At 27.3% G+C, this 25,176-nt stretch overlaps 1 protein-coding gene across 3 annotated transcripts in view; it reads left to right on the top strand.

Annotated features, from left to right (window-relative positions):
• Window positions 1–25,176, top strand: part of LOC148239507 (lachesin-like) — a 164,365-nt gene that overhangs the window by 114,956 nt on the left and 24,233 nt on the right. For all 3 annotated transcript variants that reach the window (XM_088185118.1, XM_088185135.1, XM_088185127.1), the window contains exons 3-5: window positions 1,684–1,805; window positions 8,820–9,005; window positions 9,075–9,267. In XM_088185118.1, coding sequence (XP_088041244.1) covers window positions 1,684–1,805; window positions 8,820–9,005; window positions 9,075–9,267 — 501 coding nt within the window. The remainder of the gene's footprint in view (window positions 1–1,683; window positions 1,806–8,819; window positions 9,006–9,074; window positions 9,268–25,176) is intronic.

The raw sequence follows: 25,176 nt of genomic DNA, 5'->3' as shown, positions 1-25,176 counted from the left end.
AGAAAAAAAGCAGCAGGGATAGAGGAAGAAACGGGGCATTTTAAACTTTGCACTTTTTCTCCGTGGAGTTTTTCGAAGAACGAATTAGCTGTGCAAACTCGGGCGCCGGGGCAACTTTCGCGCTTCGGACTTTCGCGAAATCCCCGCTACAAGGATTTCCGAGGGGTATGTAAATGGAAAAAAAAATCTGGATTGAGATGATGACGACGGGATAAAAAAGATGTAGCTTATAAATTAATTTAAAGGGTGTTTGTCTATCTGGAAACTTTTAAAAATAAATATGCAAGTTTAGGATTAAGACTACAACGTACTTAAATTGCTTAACTACTATAATAAAAAGTAGAGTTTGATAGATATTTTATAACTATATATAAAACTCGAGAGTAATTTAAACTAGCTTTTATTTCGTTGTGAAGAGTTACTAGTGAAAAAAAGTCTTAAAGCAGAATAACAAAATATTGGAAACGCGCTGCAATTGAAATTAACTTTAATTCACTCAAAGCTCCCAGATTTTCTTGTAATTTAATTATTAATTGGAATTTAATTAAGACTATCGAACGTAGTTTATGTTACGATAGTAAATAAAAAAAATATATTATATTATTACAATATAAAAAAAAAATATTGCGCAGTAGGAAAGGAAAGACAAATTCTAATTTATTCTAATTAAAAGCTATGAATCGAACCAGCTCCTCATAGCTGTAATTTAAATGCTATAAGAGTCCCCAAAAAATTAAATGCACGTAAGCATTTTTGTATAAGTTTGGCAATCACACAAATTAAATGTTTAAAATGATTTTAAGTTAAAATAAATCCTTTTAAGATAACAATTAATTATTTAGAACGTCTCAAATGTAAATATTAAGCGATACTATGAATTAATTATTAGTTAAACAAACATCAATCGGAAAAAATATAAAATAGTAAGTCGCTCTAAGACAAGTACAATGCAGGTAATTAAAGTGAAGCAAAGTATACAGATCAACTTTTACTACCCCATTTACATGAGAGGCGCAACTTTTGTCACACCCTCGATTCTCGAGCAGTGACTCAACATTAATTCTTAACCGAGAGTTTAACAACTCGAACAATATATCATTGTGATTCTCAAATGTTCATACGTTCGTAACTTTACTACTTAGCAATACGTATGTAAATTATACAGTATTATAATTTGCCTACTGTACCCGCTTAAACCTCTAGCAATTTATTATTTTTAATATGTATAAGAAAATATGAACGGTGAATCATGTCATGTGGGAGTTTTTAAAATATGTGTTTTGGATATGAGTGAGACTATTATGGCTCAAATGTTTATTTAAGAGACTGAGACAAAAATCTCAAAGGATCACGTATGTGTTTAAGATGTTAGTGCCGGTACATATGTTTATGATATAAGAGCTGAGAGGGAATTAAGTTTGTTAACAAACTGCAAGTGGCTCAGTCAACATATTCAAGAGTTATAAACAACTTTTGAGCTTATTGCATCTCGTTTACGTAGTAGAATTACATCATTTTAAATTTATAATGTAAGAGTTTATATTTTACTCTTAAACGGATAAATATTGTTTTCAAATTAATTTATTTTATATTATGCTTTTCAGTTATATTAATTTTACATAAAACATGGTTTTAATACATATATTTGCCTAATGTATTATATTTTTTTAAATTTGTTCACAGGTCAAATTATACAGACTCCAGACATCATGCCAGATTTTTTAGCGCCTTTGGAAAATCAAACAGTTACACAAGGCAGAGACGTGCACTTCACATGTGTAGTCAATCATCTTTCAGATTACAAGGTAAATATAAAGAATTGGTATAAATATTTTTGTTATGTGCCATGTTTCATAAAAAAATAAAGTATCATAGTATTTATTTTTTAATATTGTAATTGGCTTTTTAATGAAATTTAATAAGATAAATAATTTTACATACATAATATTATATGCAGTACACGTTACTGGTTTATAATAAATTTTGTTATAAGCTACAATATTATAAAAATATGAAAAAAATGTTGATGCTTAACTAAAAATTAAGATACTAGAAAAACTGTAACAATTTAAGTTCAAAAAAAGTGCTAATTAAGTACATTTAACTAAATATCTGGAAGCATTATTATGCATACTTAACCTCTAAAGCAATATGCTACTTAAAAGTTTTTGCTTACATTTAAAACTAAGGTTGTTTTGAACATTATCTCATATATGAGATTTGTGGGTTAGTGTCATTACACGAAATATTTTTATTATATTTTTTCGGATTAAAATGACAATATTTTTTTGATTGCTTGATTTCATAAGCTATGGTAAAGTATTTTAATGTGTATAGTGTATTATTTTTAAAGCTAATGCAATTTATAAAAATCAGTATTGTTTTAGTAACTCCACACCTAGCAAGCAAATGTTAAGTTGCATTAATTGATAGTTTGTAAAAGATTTTTGTAGTAAGCGCGCTCATTTTATTGAATATAGATTGCGATTGCAGCAAACCATTTAGAGCTTAATTATAAAATAGGTGTTAAATTTATTCCTAGAATATATGTTAAATTTTATGATTTTTATTTTACGTTTCTGTCCTGTTCAGTTTAGAGAGGCAGTGATAAGTTAAGGTCGAAATAGCGTAGTTTGTATAGTTCTATATGGGTAAACCTTATGCTATAGGTTCGAGTCACGACAGTAGACTCAAATTTATATTTATTAAAATGAGCTCTAGATAAAAATTTACATCTATCGATTATAGATTACATTATACATAATATATTTAAATTCGGTATCTAAGCATATACAATGTATATCAATGAAAAATTCTAATTTTGCACCTCTTCGATATAGCTAATAATTTATTTTAATTTTTTCTAAGACTCGAAAGATAACATAAATAAGTTTTGTGTTATAGTGTGATATATTCTAACCTAACATTAACTTATATATTTTATAAAAATTTTACTACAATTTTTCAATATAAGTTTGCTAATCAGTTTTTAAAACAAAACTTTTTGAATAAAATATTTATTCTAATGGTTAAGATAAATGATGTATACAATTGAGTTATAATTATAATAAACTATGTTTGTTTATTAGCAATGATTTTATATTTGAGGTTTTGTTGCAGTTAAGTATGTGAACAAACTTCAAATGTTGTTTCTTACGTTAACCTAAAAAATTCAGTCAAATTTATAGAGAGTAGCGTGAGGTGATTATATTTAACTCAATCTCATAAAGTCTAATTAAATTTAAATTAAAAATTGTGAAATAATTACTCTGTATTAAAATATTAGCTGCTAAATAAGTTAAGACCAAGTTGTAAGTGTGACAGTTAAGGCCAAGAAAAAAAGTCAACGGTAAAGAATTGCTAGTTCGGAATTAGCGTTCCTCATTTTCGACTATCTAATATATTTTTAATGTTCTTTTATTGATTTTGATCTTGTTGCTAATAAACTAAGATGCAAAATTTTATTAAAAATAAATAATAAATTTGCTTTTTTATGTATAGGTGACATATTTTATTTTTATTATTGAACGGAAATTAATTTACAATATAATATTACTAAATGTTTACGTATAATAAAATAAACTAAAGTATTTAATTTAATTCAATTCAACAAAAATTTCAATTCAAGACAGAGAAACAATACAAATAGAGAGAACATTCCGAAAACGATTTCACGTACGAATGCAAATACATATGTACACACAACTCTTGCGATTCTTTTCCTTCGACGTGATTTGAAATCCGATGTCTTGTACATGTACTACACATTATGTACACACAATTAAAATTTCCTTTTCCAGTATTTTAATTTTCTGTTTAGATATTGCAAAATTACCAATGCAGGTAATCTGCATTTAGCAATTGAGAGATTTTTTATAGAAAACATTTTTTCACTGAATGGGTGAAAAAATAATTATTAAAACCATAAAATGCAATTAAAAGCAGGACTTTAGAAATGTAATTAAATTCGTTACAGCTTTTGTGGTCGTACACCACACATTCACCTACTTTCAGAATCCCTCCCGCTCTCTCTCTTTCTATGCGCATAAAATCATATAAAACTGTTTTTATAACTCTGGAATGCATTCAATTACGACGTTAATATGTTAAGAGTGTCTCGTTGGATTTTTTTGCTTCTGACATATGTATAACATACATTAAACATATTTTATTATGTGATATAACATGTTTGAAGATTCTCAAAATTATTGTTTAAAAATACAATAAAAATAATATATGTCAATATTAACATATTGACATTTTTCAGTGTTATTATATGTAGCTAAAATATTTAAAAACATTTTTTTTACATATGATTGCTAGGTATGGAGTAACATCAATAGTAAATAGACATTTGTAAAAGAGTGAATAAATAATTTTAAATACTTGAATATAGTCAGACTTTTGACTTAATTGAATCATTGCAAGAACTGAGTTCACAAGGCGGAATCTTATCAAGATATCAAAAATACTGCCAACAAAATACACGTTTATGTTGTTCTAATCAAGTTACGAAAAAATAAACGCTCTTTCTCTCGAACATGTTAGAATTTGTCAAACGTCAAATTGGCGTGCGCGAAGCTTATTTTCAATACAAATCTGGATAATTTATCAGACGCGTCATTTTCGGGACACCTTGTACTACTCTCCCTTTGTTTCTCTCTACGATCGTTTTGACATCGTCATCCAGAAAACGGTTCCGTGCTATATTTCACAAGAAAACTGTCTAAGTGCCGGTATAGAGTTATAGACATATCGAGCGCCAGGTAAAAGTAACGAATCGAGAATAAATCATTCATGCTTTAAGCGCGCGTATAAGTTTTGCGTTGGCACACATACTTTAACGTCGAATAAATAACTTGATAATAATATTGACGTATGTGTTGTTATGTTTAACAATCGCCTTAATCAATTCAATAAACTTAATTTTTGTATCAGATATTATATATTGATTAGAAAGTTTTTCCTATTTTTTTTTTAACAAGAATTGCTAGCTATTATTTTATTCTTGTTAAAAAAATATATTTTTATTTAACCCATATAAATATAAGATAACTTTACTCTTGAATGAATCTTTAATTTCTAACTTACGTGTTCAAGTACTATTAGTAGCTACTCCTATTTCACGTGACAATGAATAATTATTCTCAACAACAATCGTACTATAAAACACTCAAAAAGACAATGAACGAGAAGATAAATTTCTATTTATTTTTCTAATGATATCAATTGATCATATTTTAACTTTAAAAAGTTTCTGAATGCAAAATAGGCAGAAAAAAGCATTCGGTCGTAAAAACTGCTCTCTAATAATTGTAACAAAGCTACTAATTATATTGAAAAATCGAGTGGATTTACAAAAAAACATGGGAGACGTAAAAATAGATAGATGCGTGTCGCAGGTCGTTAAAGATTTTCGCGCACGAAACGTTTTTAGAGAGAATTCTCTTAAGGGCTTTTTGATAAGACATTATGATATCAAACAGTTTCTTAGGCCTCGAAAGTATTTTTTAGTATTGTATTACGAAATGATTTTCTAAAAGCACATCTATTTCTGGCTAAAATATGTAATAATGATTATTTAAAAACACCATCGAATATTTTCCAGCCACAAAAATAATTGTCGCAGTTTTTACAATTTCTAATGACCATAATTAATTTTAATAAATTAAGATTAGAATTACAAAAATGTGACTGAAATGTAGATAATATGGATGTTAACATAATATGGAACAAAATTTATAAGAATATAGTAGATTGTAAAACAAAAAGTCAATATAATTTTAAAAAGGAATATCGTTACAACCCAAAACCGTGGTTTAATGATGATGTTAAAAATGCTATAAAAAAAAGAGACGAGTCATACAAAATTTTTCAAATATTAAAAACAGAACAAATAGAATTTAAAGTCTTTAATGAAAAATGGAAAACATACACACAATGTAGAAATAATGGCAGTCAAAGTATTAAGAATGGCTAAAAAGAAATGGTATGAAAAATTGATAGATGAAATACAAAATGATCCAAATAAGATGTGGAAATCAATAAAACAATTAATTAATCCAACTCAGAAAAACGACATAATAAAAATGGAAATTAATGAAAATATATATCAAGATCCTTATATAATAGCAGAAAAAATGAATACATATTACATTGAGAGCATAGAAGAAATTGTGAATTCAATACCAAGGATTAGTAATTTAGTACAATATAATAATAAAGCAATAATTGTAAAATTTAGTAAATTTAAATCAGTATCATTAGATGAAATTCATAACATAATATGTAAATTTAAAAAAGGAACTAGTACTGATGAACTAGATATAAATATAATTAAAGAAACATGGAAAATAATAGGAACTAAATTAAATTATTTAATAAATAAAGCACTCTCCTTAGGAGAAATGCCTTAAAATTTAAAGATTGCTACTATTGTACCTATACCTAAAATAAAAAATAGTAAAAAAGTTAAAGAAATGAGACCAATCAACATGGAATTTATTACTTCTCAAAACATAATATGTGAACAACAATCGGGATTCAGAGAAAAGCATTCCACTGAAACTGCATTACAAGTAGTGATAAATGATTGGCTGTTGGCTAAGGATACAAACAAAATCATTGGAGCAGTTTTCTTGGATTTCAAGAGAGCCTTCGAAACAATAGACAGAAAAATAATGTTTAAGAAATTGGAGAGTATAGGTATAAGTGATATAGTTTTAAGATGGTTTAATAATTACTTATATAAAAGAAAACAAAAAGTTAAAATAAATAATGTATATTCTGAAGAGAAATTAGTGTCATATGGAGTACCACAAGGGTCTAAATTGGGACCATTGTTATTTGTTTTGTATATTTATGATATAGTTAATAACGTGAAAAAATGTAAAATTCATCTATTTGCGGATGACACATTAATGTATTGCATAGGTGATAACATTAAAGAAATTGTAAATAATTTAAATAATGAATTAAGTATATTAGAAATATGGTTAAAGAATAATGTACTTAAATTAAACGAGAATAAAACTAAATGTATGTTTATTAATTATAAAAATGTGTTAGATAATAGTACCAAAATAGTAATAAATAACTCTAGTATAGAAATAGTGGATAATATAAAATATTTAGGAGTAATTGTTGATACAAAATTAAATTTTAAAGAACATTGTAATTACATATAAAAAAAAAATTAGTAGAAAAATAGGTTTATTATCTTGATTAAGAAATATATTAGGTATAAATACAAAAAAAAATAATTTACAATAGTATAATATTGCCCCATTTTAATTATTGTGCAACACTATTAAATATGTTAAATAAATTAGATAAACAAATGTCGCAAAAATTAAAAAATAGGGCAATGAGAGTAATCTTAAATAAAAATAGATTAACTAATTGTAAAAGTATGATTGATAGATTAGAATGGTTGAATGTTCAAGAAATATTGAGTATGAATGTTTTAGTATTTATATATAAGTTAGAAAATAATATATTACCAAAATATTTTAATAAGTATTTAATAAGAAATAAAGATGTACATAAATATAATACTAGAAATAGAGAAAATTTGAAGAAAATTAAGCATAAGAAAACGAGTACGGCTAGGGGAATTATGTACGGAGGTTTTGATTTATATAATAGTCTTCCAAGAGAAATCCGAAACAGCAAAAATATAACGGGTTTCATAAATGGAATAAAAAAACACCTTCGTACATATAGAAATAAATTATAATATTAAGACTTTATTATTGTATATTTTTATTTTTTCTTTCTGTTATGTATTTTTTATATATTTTTATATATGTTTACTAAATTTGTTAGAAGTAAAGATTAGCTATTAAGCTAAATAAATTAATAAAATAATAAATAAATAAATAAAAGTTATAGACCAATCAACATCTTTGGTGTCATATTTTAAAAATACTACACATTAAAATTATGTTATTGAGTTATTTAAAAAAAAATTAATATGTGGTAATATTACGGTGTGGCTCTTTAAATATCGAAAAGCCTTTTGACATTATATCAAGTATAACATTTAAATAAATAAACATTTAAACGCTTTACTGTTTCCTAAATAGTTATGAATAGTTTTTATCTGTTTTACAAATAGTTAGACAGGTGCTTAAAATGTTTGTTGTTTCATTTATAATTTGCAATTCAAATCATTTTCTTTTGCGGATGCTTCTATTTTTTTATCGATATATTTTCATTGTTATTAGTTTAATAAATTTTAAAGTGAGTTCATACAATACATAAAAAGCTTCAACTAACATCTTTACCTTGCCCTGATCTTGATAATGTGCCAGCTATACTATTTCCAGTTTTTAACGGTGGAAAATTTGTGTGTTTATATTTAAGCAATTTTTTTACTATCCACAATTCATTTTCTGCTGGTTTATATTTTTAGCTTTACGTACTTTTCAATGCTCTGAATTTTATCGTAAATATCTTAAGTGAGTTTGTTTATTAAGTTTTAATTGCCACTTGGCGATGCTATAAAGTAGTTGATTTTCAATCGATCGCATCGCCAATGTGTATTTTTTATACATTGCAAAACTATTTGTTGAATAATGTATTATATATTAAGATGCTTTTTTATTTATTTTATTTATATAAAGTTAATATTGAATTACATAGCGAAATTGAAAAACATTTTTATGTGCTTATAAATCCATACTAAATAATTGAAAGGCAAATTACTAATCACATATGTTTTTGTACAAAAGATAGTTGGTAAATGTAAGATAAATTTAAGTTTAATTGTTGCTCAATACATTAAGATACATTTAGGTATTATTATTATTTTACAGGTAGCATGGATTAAATCGGATTCAAAAGCCATCCTAGCTATCCACACACACATGGTGTCTCTGAATTCCCGGCTCTCAGTCACGTACAACGGTCACAATACGTGGAAATTGCACGTGGCTAACGTACAAGCTAATGACTCTGGCACGTATATGTGCCAAATCAACACTGATCCGATGATGAGCCAGGTGAAGATGCCTTTAATTGAATCCAAACGGACTTTGAACATTTAAATGTAAATTAGTGTTTGTTGACAGATGGGCTTCTTGGAAGTCGTTATATCGCCAGATATCTTGAACGACGACGATGGCAGCTCGAATGGCGTGGCATTGGAAGGTGGCGCTATCAGGTTACGGTGTGACGCCACTGGAGTACCAGAACCCATTGTGATGTGGAAGAGAGAACTTGGAAAGAATATAGTGTTTAGGCACGAAGGAAGAGAAAAGAAAGGTATATAGCAATTATATTTTATATAATAAAAAAAAAATGTTTTAACTGCATGTTTTTTCATTTTTCAACTCTTTCAAGATTTATTTACTGTTAAATAATAGTTTGATTTAAGATATATAAACCCAATAAAAATAGATTGTGTTTATATATTATATATATATATATATATATATATATATATATATATATATATATATATATATATATATATATATATATATATATATATATATACATATGAGCCGTTGATTTTGAAAGTGGGGCATGTCCATTTTGTTAAAAGAAAATTAGAGCTAATTTTTATTGGGAATTATCTTAAAATTTCTGTTTTTTATCAATTCACAATCATATCTGAATTTTTTATTATTAATTTATTTTAGTCTATGATAATAATTGTTTCTTGATTTTGAAAGTAAGGCAAGTCCACTCAAAATAAAATAATTTTTATGAAAATTAAAAAGCGTGCTATTTTAGTGTGTTTCAATAATTACGAGGAAACAAAATTTAAAAAAATTTGGAGTCTTACAGACTAATGTTTTTACAAAAAAGTGTGCTAATGCGTCCAATAAATTACAGGGAAACGCAGTTTTAAATATTATTTAGATACAAAAGAAGCAAAAATTTTAGTATGCAAAAAAATGGACCGTTTTCTTATTGCAATAAAATTTTGTAGAAGATTTTCGTAATAGAATAGAATGTTCCTCCAAGAAAACCAATGATAAAGAAGTAAAACGCCTGAAAAAACACATTGAAATTTTTTCTAAATCAGAAAGCCATTATACAAGGTCTCACAATCCAAATAGAAAGGATTGAAACTTTTAATTGAATATAGTAAAAATGTACAATTTGTACGTTGATAAATGTAAGGAAAATAACACAAGTTATGTTAACACTTTACCTACCGGTCTTAAGCGTGCCGAACGTTAAATACTGCGGACGCCAATTGGCGTCTTTTGTGTATTTTGTATTGTATATTTATGTTTAGTGTTTTATTTGAATTTTTTACAATTGTATGAATTTATATGTATGAATTTGAATTTTATTTTGATAAAAAAATTATTCAATACCATGGTCCATTTAAAAAATATCAATTTACATATATTTAGTATTTTTTCAATTTCAATAACATGTCTAGCAAAAATCAGACTGTATCAAAAAATACATCAATTTAAATAAGAAGATTTGCGCAGATTTGCGAAAAAGTGTCGGTATTTAGAGTAAGTATAATAGTGAAACTGCCGGTAGTTAAAGTGTTAAGGAGAAAAAATTTTAGAATATTTTGAATTTAGACTTTCATCATCAACTTCAAGAACGTCACGCAATATTTAAGAAAAAAACAAATTTAATTAAAGAACATGAACTTCATTTAAAATATGCTAAACTAGATAGAAAAGCCTTACAAGAAGATAAAGCGCTAGTCTCAAAAAAAACCCAGAACACTATTTTACTTTTTCATTTGATTTTAAAAAAGCACTACCATGCCATAAACTGACAGTTTCTGCTTAATACTATAAACCAGAGCTTCTTAAACTATGGGTCGCGACCTCAAATGGGGTCGCGATATTTTATTGTAAAATATTTAAATACATGATTTTAAATTAAATGTTTTAAAACATTTTTTCAAGCTGCTCATTATGATCATATAACTTTTATGATCATATAACTAGTAGTCCAGTCAAATAAGGCGAAATAAAGGCTAAACCTCGGAATGAAAGATACCAAGCTGAAATTTTGCACAGACCTTTGTTTTGATGTTCTAAGGACAGGGTGAAAAGTCTCATAAAATATCGTGTCTGCTAATCAAGATATCAAAGGTCACAAAATTTATTTTTTTGCAAATATCTCGCGTTTTATGCGTTGCACGTCATTAGATGCTTGACAAAACTTGTAAAGCATAAAATTATCTACAAGTTTAGTTATAATATTTGTTTTGTATCATTAACCGTTTTTGAGATATAGCGCGAAGAGTGGGAGGCGTACATCCGTTTATAGAATCCAGCGAGTATTTCTACCTGCTTAACTTGGTATAAGCTTTGAAAAAGTAAACAATCGTGAAAAAAGTGGTCTCGGCAAGTCGTTTGAACCATAATTTTATTACTTTCTTCATTGTATTATTAGGAATTAAGAATGAAATATTGGTCGACAAGAAATTTGTGCGAAAAAATTGAAAGAGTTGAGAGATGTCCTTACGGAGTATGTACCAGATGATAAGAAGATCATTTCCAAATTAAGAGAAAAATATTTAACTGATATTATAGTTATAACGAAGATTGGATCATTCCCTATTTTTTCTTTTCGCGATGCTCAAGCTTAAGTTTTATCCATAGCTTGGTATGAAAATAAAAAAGGCACTTTGGAAGAAGAACACTTGCGCGTAGTGGAAGCTGCTGCGGCGATTATTAGAGAAGATATTCGACCTTCTGTTGTTGAGACCAAGTCTTATCCGCCCCCGAGTAAAATATTAATGAAGAAATTCCGAAAACTTTATTACATTTTCTGCAAGAAGTTATTATAAAGAACAGAAAGGAAAGACGGGGCATTTTAAAACGAAATACACAGCTATAAGTCATGCTATAATGACTTCCATACGAAAAAGGTCCTTTTCTTCGCAGTTATTAATAGGCCTGTCTGTATTTCTTCATAGAAAAAATACAGATAGGCCAAACATCCAAAAAGAATTTTGGATGTTTTGTCAAGTTTAGGTTTTTTCGCTTCATATAGTGATACTGTAAAATGTTAAATTTCAGCTGTTTATTACTCACAGCCTCGTAATCAACCATCATAGTCAAGTGCCTTAGTACAGTATGCAGCAGATAATGCAGAAAAATATTTATACTCTTGATGGCTATAATACTGTTCATATAATGGAAATGATAAAAATAATAACTCCAAAATCTGAAGTTATATCTGATGACCGCATAAAGAAATTTACAACAAAACCAAGTGCAAATGAGTTAGCAGCACTATCACATATACCCCTTCTAGTGTATGAAAATCATGTCGTACCCGGATTGAGCAAGAGATTCAAGTTCGAAATTTTAATGATGTAGAAGAACTAACCTAAAATATATATTTAATGTAGTTGATTTGTTGTGGAAGTACGGAAAGTGGAAAAATATCTCACCGTTGCCAGGGTGGAATGGATTTATTGAACAACTTACAAAAAACAATGAGAACTTTGTAACTTCTCGGATTCTGTTTCTTACTTTTATTCATCATCCTGTGAGTAATATGGACACAATTTACACTACATTACAGTGTGCTATAAACACTGCCAAGAAACATGAACAAAGAACATGCTTAATAACTTTTGATCAGCCGTTGTACATAAAAGCACGTGAAATCGTAGCAGCTTCAGATGCTAGCTCAGACTTGTCCAGAGTAGTTGTGAAACTAGGAGGCTTTCATATGCTTATGTATTTTATTGGATGCATAGGGTATATAATGAATGGAAGCGGAATCAAGGAAGCTCTCAGTACAATTTATGCATCGAATTCTGTCGACAAAATGTTGGATGGTCCCGCTTTTGCAAGAAGTATCAGAGGCCATACGTATTACTTTTTGCATTATCGATGATGATTTTTGAAGATATGGAGATTGAAAGTTATAATGCTTTAGATGGGTTCATTTAGCAGATAACAATTTGCGATGTTCTCTACGAAACTGTGGAAGAATGTACAGGTAACTCTGGCTCCGTAGTTTACATAGCGTTATCCTATAAACGGATGCGCGCTTCCCACTCCCCGCGCTATATCTCGAAAACCATTAACCATACGAAGAAATAAATTATAACAAACTTGTAGAAAATTTTATTTTCTATTAATTTTGTTAAGCATTTAATGACATGCGACGCAAAAGAGGCGAGATATTTGCAAAATAAACGATTTTTATGACCTTTGACCTTTAATATCTTGATTAGCAGACACGATATCTTTTGAGACTTTTCACCATATATTAAGAACGCCAAAACAAAGGTCTGTGCAAAATTTCAGCTTGTTATCTTTCATTCCGAGGTTAAACCCTTATTTGACTGGACTATAGCAGCAAAAAAATTAGCACCAGAATTGAACGATGTGCTTCAGGATGCTGTTAAGATTATATATTTTATTATGAGCCATGCTTAACAACAGCTTATTTGCAAATATCTGTAAGGATACGGATTCCCATTATACACATTTATTATTACATGCAGAAGTAAAATATATATCAACAGTCAAAGTTTTAAAATATTATTGTTATTAAAGGACGAAATTGAAATATTTTTAACCGAACCAAAATGTGATCTTGCTGCTTTTTTTTAAAATGACCTATGGCTATCCAAGCTGCGTTCTCTATCAGATATTTTTGAGAAATTAAACGATCTCCACTTGTTTCTTAAAGGAAATAATTGCGATATATTTACTTCGAATGATAAAATTGAAAGTTGTATTAAAAATATTAACATTTGAAAAAGTAGAGTAGAAAAGGATTCGTTCGAAATGTTTTCCAGTATCGACAATTTCATAATCGAGAAAAATCATTGTAAAACTTTTATCGCAAAAATTAATATAGGTCACTTAAAAGCGCTAGAAACACAGTTTCTTAAATATTTTATATCAAATATTGATTTCAAAAAACTATCATTGATTAAAAAACCATTTTTAATTGGCTTGAGTGAGATTGATCACCTGCCATATAAAGCTCAAGAGGAATTTGCTGAGCTTTCGAGTGACTCAAACTTAAAACTAGATTTTCCAAAAATACCCTTGACTGAATTCTAAATCAGAACTAGAACCAATTTTGCCATAATCTCTGACATGGCATTAAATCTTCTTTTGACATTTAACACAACATATTTATGTGAAATTACCTTTTCAGCTTTAACACATATTTTCTAATATCTTTCATCTTTAAAAAATGTTGAAGAGATTTTACGCAGTAAAGAACAAGCACATCCCTCATTAAAAAAAAATATATATATATGAAAAAAAGTTTAAGAAGCCCTGCTATAATCGAAACAGGTATGTTTTAAATCAAGGTTTCCAAAATTTACATAAAAATGAAATTCATATTTATACCTGGGATGAACCTAATGCACCTACTCTAAAAAAGTATGAAGTGAAGTGAAAAATAAAAAAGTAAAAAAAATAATTTATTATATTTTTTTATTACAATTAAACTCTTGAAAAGACAAAATCACAATTTTTATAAAATCATTGCTTTCGAAAGTGAGGTAAGTCCATTGAGCCCTATTAAAAACATGTTTATAATTATGACATTATATTTTTATAAAAAAAGACCATAAACCATATAAAATAAGTCTATTATTGCTTACTAATATTTTTAAATCAATTCAAATGCAAAATTATCCAACAATAACATAATATGGACTTGCCCCACTTTCAAAATCAACGGCCCATATGATTATTCGAATAATATATTCGGTCAGTACGACAGCATTAGTATAATAAATATAAGTGATTATGATGTCTGAATGAAGATTTCATCAAAATGATTTATTTTTATGCTATACATACATATGTATTGTTTCTTTGTCCCCTTATATAATATATCGCGCAAGACAAAGAAAGATAATACTGCCTTAACTTCAACTTCGTAGATAATATCCTTTGCGGTTAAAGGTTTCACGTTGGTTAAAGGTGGCCTGGCTCTGGGAAATATATTGCCGTAGTCAGCAATATCGCAGGATCCCATTAGTTACCATTTATTTCTTTTACTGTGACTTTAAGGTTGCGGACTATCGTCCCTGAGAGATTTTGACCGCGCACGTCCATTATCGCCACCTGGTCGTCATATTAACTGTTTTGACACCTTAGGTGCTTAAAAAAATCTGACATATTAAATTTTATTTTCAGGGAACGATACTAAAACCTCTCGTGAAAGCGATTTGTTTTTTCTTTAAAACCATTAGATTTTTATGCCACTTTTACTTGCTCAAACAATTACATTCCATTTACGATATGTTTTAACTTGATCGGGCATATTATACTTAGCTATAATATTATGAAAATATAGGTCACTTTTCTTCATGATACTTCAAGCAAATCATAATTCAGAACTTATGGGTACTAAAAAATTGCATATCTATTTTTATAAGACTTTGTTCATTTTATGATTATTTTTACACTTTAAGCTTACATCTACCATATTACAAAATTATTAAGCATATATGTAGAAAAACATAGTTAGCTTGAAAATTGTTTATAATAAATACTTTAGTGCAAATTACTACATATAAAAAGCGTTCTATAGAGCTTACCCGAATATGATATTATTTATTTCAGCTCGAAGCTTGTTATAATTATACGACCGTTTTTAAAAAATATCTATTTATATTTGACAGGCGTTATTAAGAGATACATCTTTTTTATTTACTTAGGCTTAACTCGAGTACTTGGGCTTAACATTAGATTGCAAAATAAGTTCTACCTAGATCAACTTGTTCGTAAAAAAAAGCTACACCTTTTCGACTCTACTCATTATTAATTCTAAACAACTCTTAAAGTTATTATATTTGCATTAAATGCAAAAAGGGCAATAATCTAACTAAATATATGGTTTAAAATAGTTAAATAGAAAATGCATTAAATAATGCAAATGATAATATCTATATAATTATTTTATAATAATAACAATATCTGTCTGTTTTTAATGTATTATTATAACAGGTGTTCTGGATTAACAGTTTCGAGAAAATGTTGTGTATTATAATAGGGACGATAATAAAAGGTCCGAGAAGGCACTAATCGATATATTATATTTTAACAAACCAGAAAAATGCTTGAGAACTATGTCAATCAATTTAATGAATATAATTGTACTTAATATTATTTTTAGTAAGAAAAGTTTCACTTGCGGATTATTATTCATTTTACGTCAAACAATAATTTTACAATCAAATATTAAAAAAAAAACATAATGGTGCACACCTAAAACAAATGAGCACTATCCTACATAAATTTCTCAGCTCCTCATAGCAATTGACAAAAGCATCTTTGTGTTAAAAAATATTTAGGAGATTGTAGATAAAAAAATAAATTTTGAGGAACATTGTAATTTAATTTAACAATTAACTCTTTAAGGAGTATCGCCGTATATGTACGGCGAGCAAATTTTCACTGTTTTTAGGTACCCCAGATAGTTATATTATGTATTTATATATCATGTAATTGTTATATATTTACATATATAACTTAAGAAATATAATAAAATTATATTATTAGAATATTTTTTTTTTAATTGAAATTTTTATAAATGACTTCTTTACAAAATACTACTCCTAAATTAAAAAGTACGAAATAAATTATTTTATTTTAAAATATTGAGAGCCATAATATATGTATAATAAATATTTAAAATAAATTAACGAAATTTTATAATAGAAAAATGTTAAAATAAATTATTAAAACATGCTAATACATAAAAGTATTAAAATAAATCAAAGCAATAAAATTATTAAAATCATTGAATTTTTGTAATTATTTACTATAACTGCAATATTAAATAATAATAAATAAATAACAACATAAATAGTTATGGAAATATACGTAAAATTATCCCACTTTCAAGTGTATATTAACAAATGCTTACAAATTAACTCAATACTCAAAGTGTTAAGGATAGATAGGTATATGAAAACGAATACTGCCAGGGGAGTAGGGCATTTGAACCGGGTAGAATCGAAACCGGGTACCCGGGTACCCGTAATGTTTTTCATGGAACCGAAAACCGAGTAATTTTCGATGGGTATCCGGTTGATTAACTTAAAATATTTTTTTTTGTATTATTTCAAATTAAATGGAAGAGCCGAATCGGCGTTCTTAAGCGACTAACATCTTAGAACGACAAAAAAAGAGAGCACTTAACCTAAACTAGCCTAACCTACCGATGGAATGTAAAAATATTTCGATTGTGTAAAGTTTTAATAATAACATAATATATCGATTTTATTTCAATACCCTATTTTAAAAAAAAAAAATATTATTTATTATAATAAAATAAAATAAATATATCACGTCATATTTAATCAAAGATTCAAATATAATAAAAATTAAATTCTTAACGGCTTACAAAAGTAGTTTATTTAATAGCTTACAAAAAATACCCGGAATCGAACCGGGTACCCGGTTCTTCCTCGAAAAATACATGTGGGACCGGGTAATGAATTAAGCTGGGTATTTGTTTGCCATACAGGGGAGTAATGTACGGAGACGTTAATTTGTATGGTAATATTCCTAGGACAACCAGAAAAATTAAAAATAGGATAAAGAAAATACCTTCTTGCTTTAAAAATAAATTTTAATATTAAAGTTATTTTTATATTCTATTTTGTGTATATGTTTTAATTAAATTTCTTTAGTGTATAAACAATTAGCTGTATTAACTAAAAAAAAATTAGATTAAATAAATAAATAATAAGATCGTTGGAAGCTCGATAGATCATGCAAAAGTCCTGACTACAACGGACAAGAATAAGGAACGCGATCGCAACTTTTTATTGTACTCTAAAGCTCACAATCGAAAGCCATCCAGTATTTACGGATTGTCGACACCACCTCTTAAAAATTTAGAAAGTGCGTTATTTAACAAAGGCTGCGTTATGAATTTATTGAATTGTGTTTCAAAGCTTCTATAACACGACGCCAGTGTCTATGGTAATTCTAGACTTATCTACCAAAAAAGTTGCTCATGTCAAGCTTTGTCCAATGTTTTTTGAAAGTTACCATGGAACCGTTTAGTTGATGTATTATTGCTTGACAGTGGTTTTGTATATATCTGTAAAGAGTTTATCTAACAAAAAAATAGCAAAATGAGTTAATTTCAATACATTTATACTGCAAAAACTATTTTTGTTGAAATCTTTGTACATAGAGTTTTTATTATGTTGCAGTCAAAATTCTCAATAATTAAAATAAAATTTATAGTAAATAACCAAAAACATTGAACGTATCCAAATCATGCACGCAATTCCAATATTGGCACAATATCGTCTCTAAGTGTCCCCCTTGAACGTAATAAAAGGCCGCTCGTACCGAGAGATCAGCATACGAATGCTTCCCAAATAGTGGCCTCCTTACCCTAAATAGGGCCCGCAATAGAGGCATATCCCTCCGCCCCTTTCTCTGGCCGGGCCTTTTCTCAGCCATTGTCGGGGGCGTTATTCAGACCACGTCTTGCGACCCAGACTCTCCTCGGCCTAAACTTGATAATGGATATGGTAAGTGGGCTTTATGAAGTGGCCCTATACGCGGCGGTGGTGTCGCCAACTACTAAATTATCATTATATTATTCGAAATTCGTTCGTTCGCGTCGGACCCTTTCGCTTGTGAAGATCGCATTGTAGATAAATTAATTTGTTGGGAAAGAGGTTAGGCGAACTTTGGCAAGGGGTTAGTTTGGTAGGTGGGCGAGGAGCGAGATGAGCGCCTAATTAAAACTTTTAATAAACACATTCTAATAATACTCAAATGTTAAAGCCCAAAGTAAATAAATGTTTAATTATCTTTGGTTTATTGTTTCTGGTAGAATCAGATTATTAACCATAATATTTAAATTAATAATTTAATATAACTATTATCCAGTTGAATAAAAATTTGTTTAAATCATCAGACGATATTGCCTCCTAAAAACAGATAAGAATCTTATGTTATGTCAAAAATTAAAAAAAAAACTTGTAAGTCCAGAGGCATGTATGTCATGCCCAATTTAATTTATATTATCTAAAGCCATTTTAAAAGATTTGTTGATATTATTTAATCAATATATTACGTTTAAAAGTTTTAACCTAACATAACCCAACCTAGCCTAACCTAGCCTAGCTATTTTATCAGGAATTGGCAAATTACAAAAATTTATAATAAAATCTGGTAAACCATCGATATATTTTTTAAAAACAATTTTTTGACCAGCCTGTGATAACTGCTCAAAGCCTAAACGTTTAATTTATTATCTATGGTTCTCAAGTTTTGTTTTTACTTTTACACCCAATTTCTCTTTAAATAAAATAGAATACTGTTTTTAATTGAATCTAATATTTAGAAAATATATTTTGACAACATTAAATACTAATTAATTGTCACATATTTTATATTTTGCACCCTATTATAAAGGATTCATTAGACTGAATTATTTATTTTAATCAAGGGTAGTCCTTCAGTTGTACGAAAGATTTTTGCGATACATTGTCCATGCTGAAGGATCTTATATATTTAATTTAATAATTTAACTTTAGTTTCCAAACATTTTAAACCCAAATTCAAAATGTAATATTTGACATTGAATGTGTTTAATTTAATATAAAAAATAAAATAAATTAAATTGCTATCTCTGTATTTTTCAGTACAGATATATTTTCACTAATAAAGTCTAAATATATATTTACCAGTAAATATTTGTACTGATAAAAATATATTCTAGCTGATGGGTGCTAGTGTAATTATATGCTGCTCTAAAATATATATTAAAATATCTATAAATACAAAAAAAAAATCTCATTTACATTTTATTTATAATAAAAAAAATTAATATTATAATATGTTTCTGTTAATAGAAAATATAACTATATCCTAATTTACAAATAAAAACAAGCTTGTAATTATATTAATTTTTACTATATTACATAAATTTGTGGGAATTAGTATATATAATATATAAGTTTATATATTTCAATAATTCTTTATTGTAATAATAGTAACAATGTTGCTCAAATATTATTGCTTACAAATAATAATTTGACTTAAATTAACCATTATATCATTATAATGATGGTTATGCCTATAAAATTATATATTAAAACAAATATATATTTGTTACATCATGTTTTATGATATTTTTGATAAACTGAAGAAGCTAATTTTATATATTTTTTTATAGCTACTTATAACAATTTGCTTGATTTTAATTAATTATCACGACATTTATCCTTAAGTTTAATAAAAAATAGAAAAACCTTATTTGAGATGATTGATCGGAAATTTATTTATATAATATTTTTAAATTTTAATTTCCTTGATTGAAAAATGCAAAGGTTTATATGAGAAACAAAGCCTATGTTGATAATTAAATTATTGACTTTTTGTGATTGTATTTGTTTAAGGTGCACATAATAACATATTGCTATTACTTTAAATTAAATTTGATTAAAAAAAATTATAAATTCAACATTTGGTTGTATGATTTGCATAAAATAAAAATAAACATCATTAAAACTTAATAAATGTGATCACCTAACTTAACACAGCTATACAAATGTTAACCTAATTTAACATTTTATTTTTTAGTACAAAATTTGTGAATCAGCATAATTTTGATGAATTTTATTTAAGCTCGCTCACCAAATGTTTCAAAGCTCCAACTCGCCGATGAAAGCTCGCGAGTTCGTTGTCAACAAAAAAAACTTTTTCCTTTTCAAAATCTTTATTCGTTTTGATTTGCGAATTGATATGAGAATGCAAAGTATGTGCTCTGAATCCAAAGTTTCGTTTTATTTCAATAAGAACAGTTCGATAAGGCTTCGAAACGTATACATTCGAGCGTAGAGCTTTATTGTGTTTTTATTGCCATTTTCGCGAATATAGAAACGTTAAATTAAATTTTACAACGTACACGCGCACACGGTCGGATATAGGCTAATTGAATCCAACAAATGGGATTCTCATTGGGAATTAAACTTAAAAATGCTAATTTTATTTAAAAAATATGTAAATTATCGCAATTGCTAAATGTGCATTCTTATAAGTGACTATATACGCAACACAAAACAATATTAATAAAAACATTCCATGCTTAGATAATAAGCTTATTAATTTAATTTGATGGATTAAAAATATTTTTACTTATGCATATAAATAATTATAAACTCAACTACTTTTCTGTATGTTTAATTTTTTAATAAATCTGAAAATATGATCTTTAATACCAGTAAATGAATTGTTAAAATTATAATATATTTATATTTTTTTAAGAAGCTCTCCTTTTTTACTTTCCATATATATATTATAACAGATAGCCATGCGTTAATTCCACTTTTATAGGATAGTTATGATAGTGTTTTAAAATTCTATGACCATATACGTATAGTGTACATACTTATGTGTACTAGAAGCGTTGGCCCATAAAAATGTCAGTGGTGGGAATTTTTCTAAATTTACATCGGTACAAAATGATGGCGACGGTCTCACGAGCGGATAATCTTTCTCCACCGTGATATATTAGCTTGTTTCGTGTGATATATGCATGCACCAGCAGACGTGATGCAATTTCCCATCGATAAGAAGAATGAGCACTTTATCAGGATACATCAGGAAATGTGATGCGGAACTGATTATCATGTGCTGTGATATGACGCTGCCAATTTATTGGGATTATGTAGAGAAAAAACATTTTTTACGTCCATATTTCTGTATTCATTTGAAGACGACTCAAGGGTAATATGTTATACAATATATCCACATAATAAATTTAAGAAAATATTTAAGTTTATTAGGTTATAAAATATGTACTTAAATTTAGGGTGAAACTTTTTTGTATCGTTACCAGCTTTATGCACAATAAATATTGTGTTTAATTTTAAAACTACAAATTAGATTTTATTTTAATAAAGTTTTGTTGTAGCGTTTTGTTGTTTAATTTGATCTATCAGAAAATAAGGCACATATTTGTAATAATATCATGTGCTTTAACTACGCGTCACAAATTTTCAATATTATTATATATTGCAGAATATACAATACACAATGTATTTTTAAAAGTTTGACAAAAACAATTATATTCTAAAAAATGCATATACAGTTTTATGACCAAAGTCTTGATAAAGCCACCAATAAAATAAATGTTATCTAAACTAGTTTTAGGAAAAGTTCTTGATAAATTTGTCATGCTAAAATTAAAAAAAAAATTTAATATTGGGTTTTACCATAAAATAGGCAATTAACTGACACTGAAAAGGTTTTGATATGTTCGGGTTCTTTTACAAAATTATAAATATTTTAAAATCATACTTTTCAGATAATCGGCAATATTGGCTTATCAAGATTATAAGCTGGAAATTAAATATTGGTAATGACTGTATTTAATAAAATATATTTTATTTACTCATAAACAGATTACCATTTAGCATAAAAAATATCATTCCAACAAAAACACCACTCAAATTATATAAAAAAATGCTTCATTGCACATTAGTAGTAACTGATTTTGATGTCATATTTAAAGATAATTACAGATGATACAAAATATAAAAAAAAAAATACAATAAAACCTCTTAAGATTTTTAGATTTGTTCATCTTAAGCTCATTATTTGCAGCAATTGATGAGCACAAAGAATTTGTGTGCTTTGTGTAATCACTTAGGGCGCATTATTTTTTAGCATACTTATCTAGTCTGGTTGCCAAATAAAGCAAACAAATCACTTATAATAGAAGGAGAAAGTGAATAATTTATAATCCATAGATGCCAATGCAGTTGGAGCAAATTTTTTTTAATAATAGCGCATTTTTATAAATAAAACTTAGAGTGGCGCTGCTGGGGTTCGAACTCGCAACCACAGATTTACTAGTCTGAGACGATTCAGACTACATTATTCTAAACTTAAATATATTTAAATATGATTTTATTAAGTCACACAGACATGCATACTTAAAAAAGTACTTTTTCAAGTTTCTGGTTTAGAATATTTGAAACAAATTTGATAAGCAAAAAAATATATGCATAAAAACGTATGTGAAATTACAATAAAATATTGTATATATCTTTAATAGTGTAAATTATGTTATTTATAGTAATTTAAATTTTAAGATTGCTAAAACATTGATAATTTATTACAACAAATTAGTAATTACCAACCGTGTGCCGTGAGATACCTTTCCTTTCGCTCGCTCAGGTGCTAAGTGACGAGAGTGAGTGAGAGATAAGAGCATGCGGACCATACACCCTTGTCTCTCACTCACTACCGTCACTTAACACGCGAGTGAGTGAAAGGGAAAGTATCGTACCGCACTCGCCTGGTAATTACATTATCAAACAGTATTTTTAAAATAATATATAATCAAAAGAGGAATATTTTATCCTTGTTATTAAAATTTTTAATAAAAAAAACTTTATGGAAAGCGTTTTTTTTTATCTGATTATTATTGATATTTTTGAATTACAAAAGCTAAGAAAATGTTTATTAAGCTCTCAAGAACATATGCATATTTTTAAACGTATGGCACGGAACAACCTTTACTTATGCAGTGATTATAAAAAGTGCAGTATTTTTAAAATTTAATTTTTAACGATGTAGGTTTTAATAAAATATTTGAGAAATCAGATTTTTTTTCGAGAAATGAGGCATTTTTCTTGAAAAAATTTCAATATGCAGCACTAACCTGATGAGATTAGATTATGTTTATAATCAACTGAACAACTAATTTACTGACAACTGTTTACGATTTACCATACAAAAATAATGTCAGAGTTTATAATAGAAAGTGTTTAAGGTTTCACCACGACACTGCTAGACTGCATGTTTCTGAACGAAAATATTTGGACAACTTCACTATGATGTTTTATAACATATGTATTTAAATTTGGCTCAGACCTTGAAATTAATATTTGTTCAAAGCTTTGTAAATGATTTTTAATGTCGTAAATCAGATTTGAACTTCGACCAAAACCATTAAAATTAGTTTTTTTTAAAGTACTAAAAATCCCTAGTCCTTCAGGTGCTGAATTAATTTACATAAAAAGTCACGTAATAAGTCGATAATATGTTAGGATTTTTTTTATATTTATATGTATTTTAGGCTGCATCTCTAATCACCATTAGGATTAAATCTTTAAATTTATTTTTTACGGTTTAATTGACTAAATCAATTTTTATAAAAATTTATTCAGCTCTTAATATTTTTTATTGAGCGTGGGTAATATCTGAGAGACAGCCAAATATCTGCACTTAGCACATAAAGGTTAAAGTTAAAAAAATACTAAAGCAAGTAATTCACCAACATTTAAATGAAAACTTAATTAAACTTGAGCTTTAAAATTTAATTAAAGAAATGCTAAAACATATGTTTATATAATATTTATTTTTATTAATTCTGTATCAATAAAATTTATAATCATGTAACAAATAAATTGAATGGATTTTATAGACTTATATTAATCATACAATTTTCTAAGAAAAATCAATCTGTCGGCAAGGTTTTGTTTTCAACGTTTGTACGTTTAAGGTCAGAACTCGACAGTAAGTATTATCATTGTGTTTCAAGGGACAAGATTGTTTGGTCCATAATGAGATGCTATTTTAGGACACCAGAAAATGTAGTAGATCAAGCACTCTCTTTGATCAAAGAATGATTGTTAGGGATGCAATTCTTTTATATATTAATAGTACTAGCAGAGCTTTAATATGGGTTGAATAAATAGGATTAGTTTTGAGTAAACTTAAAGTTTTTTTTATTATGACGTTTCTCTAAAATAACGATAAAAGATAATACAAATCCAACGAAGAAACCGGTAATTGAGTAATTTTTGTGCCATATAAAAATGTAGTCATGTAATGATTATTAATATCGTTTGCTTAAAATCTAAAGATATTTTCATTGAATTTTATTTAAGCATAATATAAATTTAATATATATAAATATGATTCAATTTTATAAGGCTACGAGTTTTTTAGTTCAGAAATTATTTTTAATTCGATAATTTCTTCGAACTCTATTCTTTTATAAAACGTTAATTTAAAAAATTAAAAATATTTTTTTATGACTACATTTTATTGACTAAAAAAGTAAAAAATATTTAGGTACATTTTATATGAAAAGAAAGAAACAAAAATGAGTTTAAGTGCTACTTAAATTTTATTAGGTACCTCAGATTTGATAATGTAAAGAGCGTATCTATTAAGTATCAGTAGATCTAAATATATG

Source organism: Plectrocnemia conspersa, unplaced genomic scaffold (assembly GCF_051122295.1).
Source record: "Plectrocnemia conspersa isolate PC_06_02 unplaced genomic scaffold, ASM5112229v1 ptg000001l, whole genome shotgun sequence".
Taxonomy (NCBI): domain Eukaryota; kingdom Metazoa; phylum Arthropoda; class Insecta; order Trichoptera; family Polycentropodidae; genus Plectrocnemia; species Plectrocnemia conspersa.
Note: the sequence above shows the minus strand (reverse complement) of the source record. Positions and strands in the feature narration are given on the sequence as shown.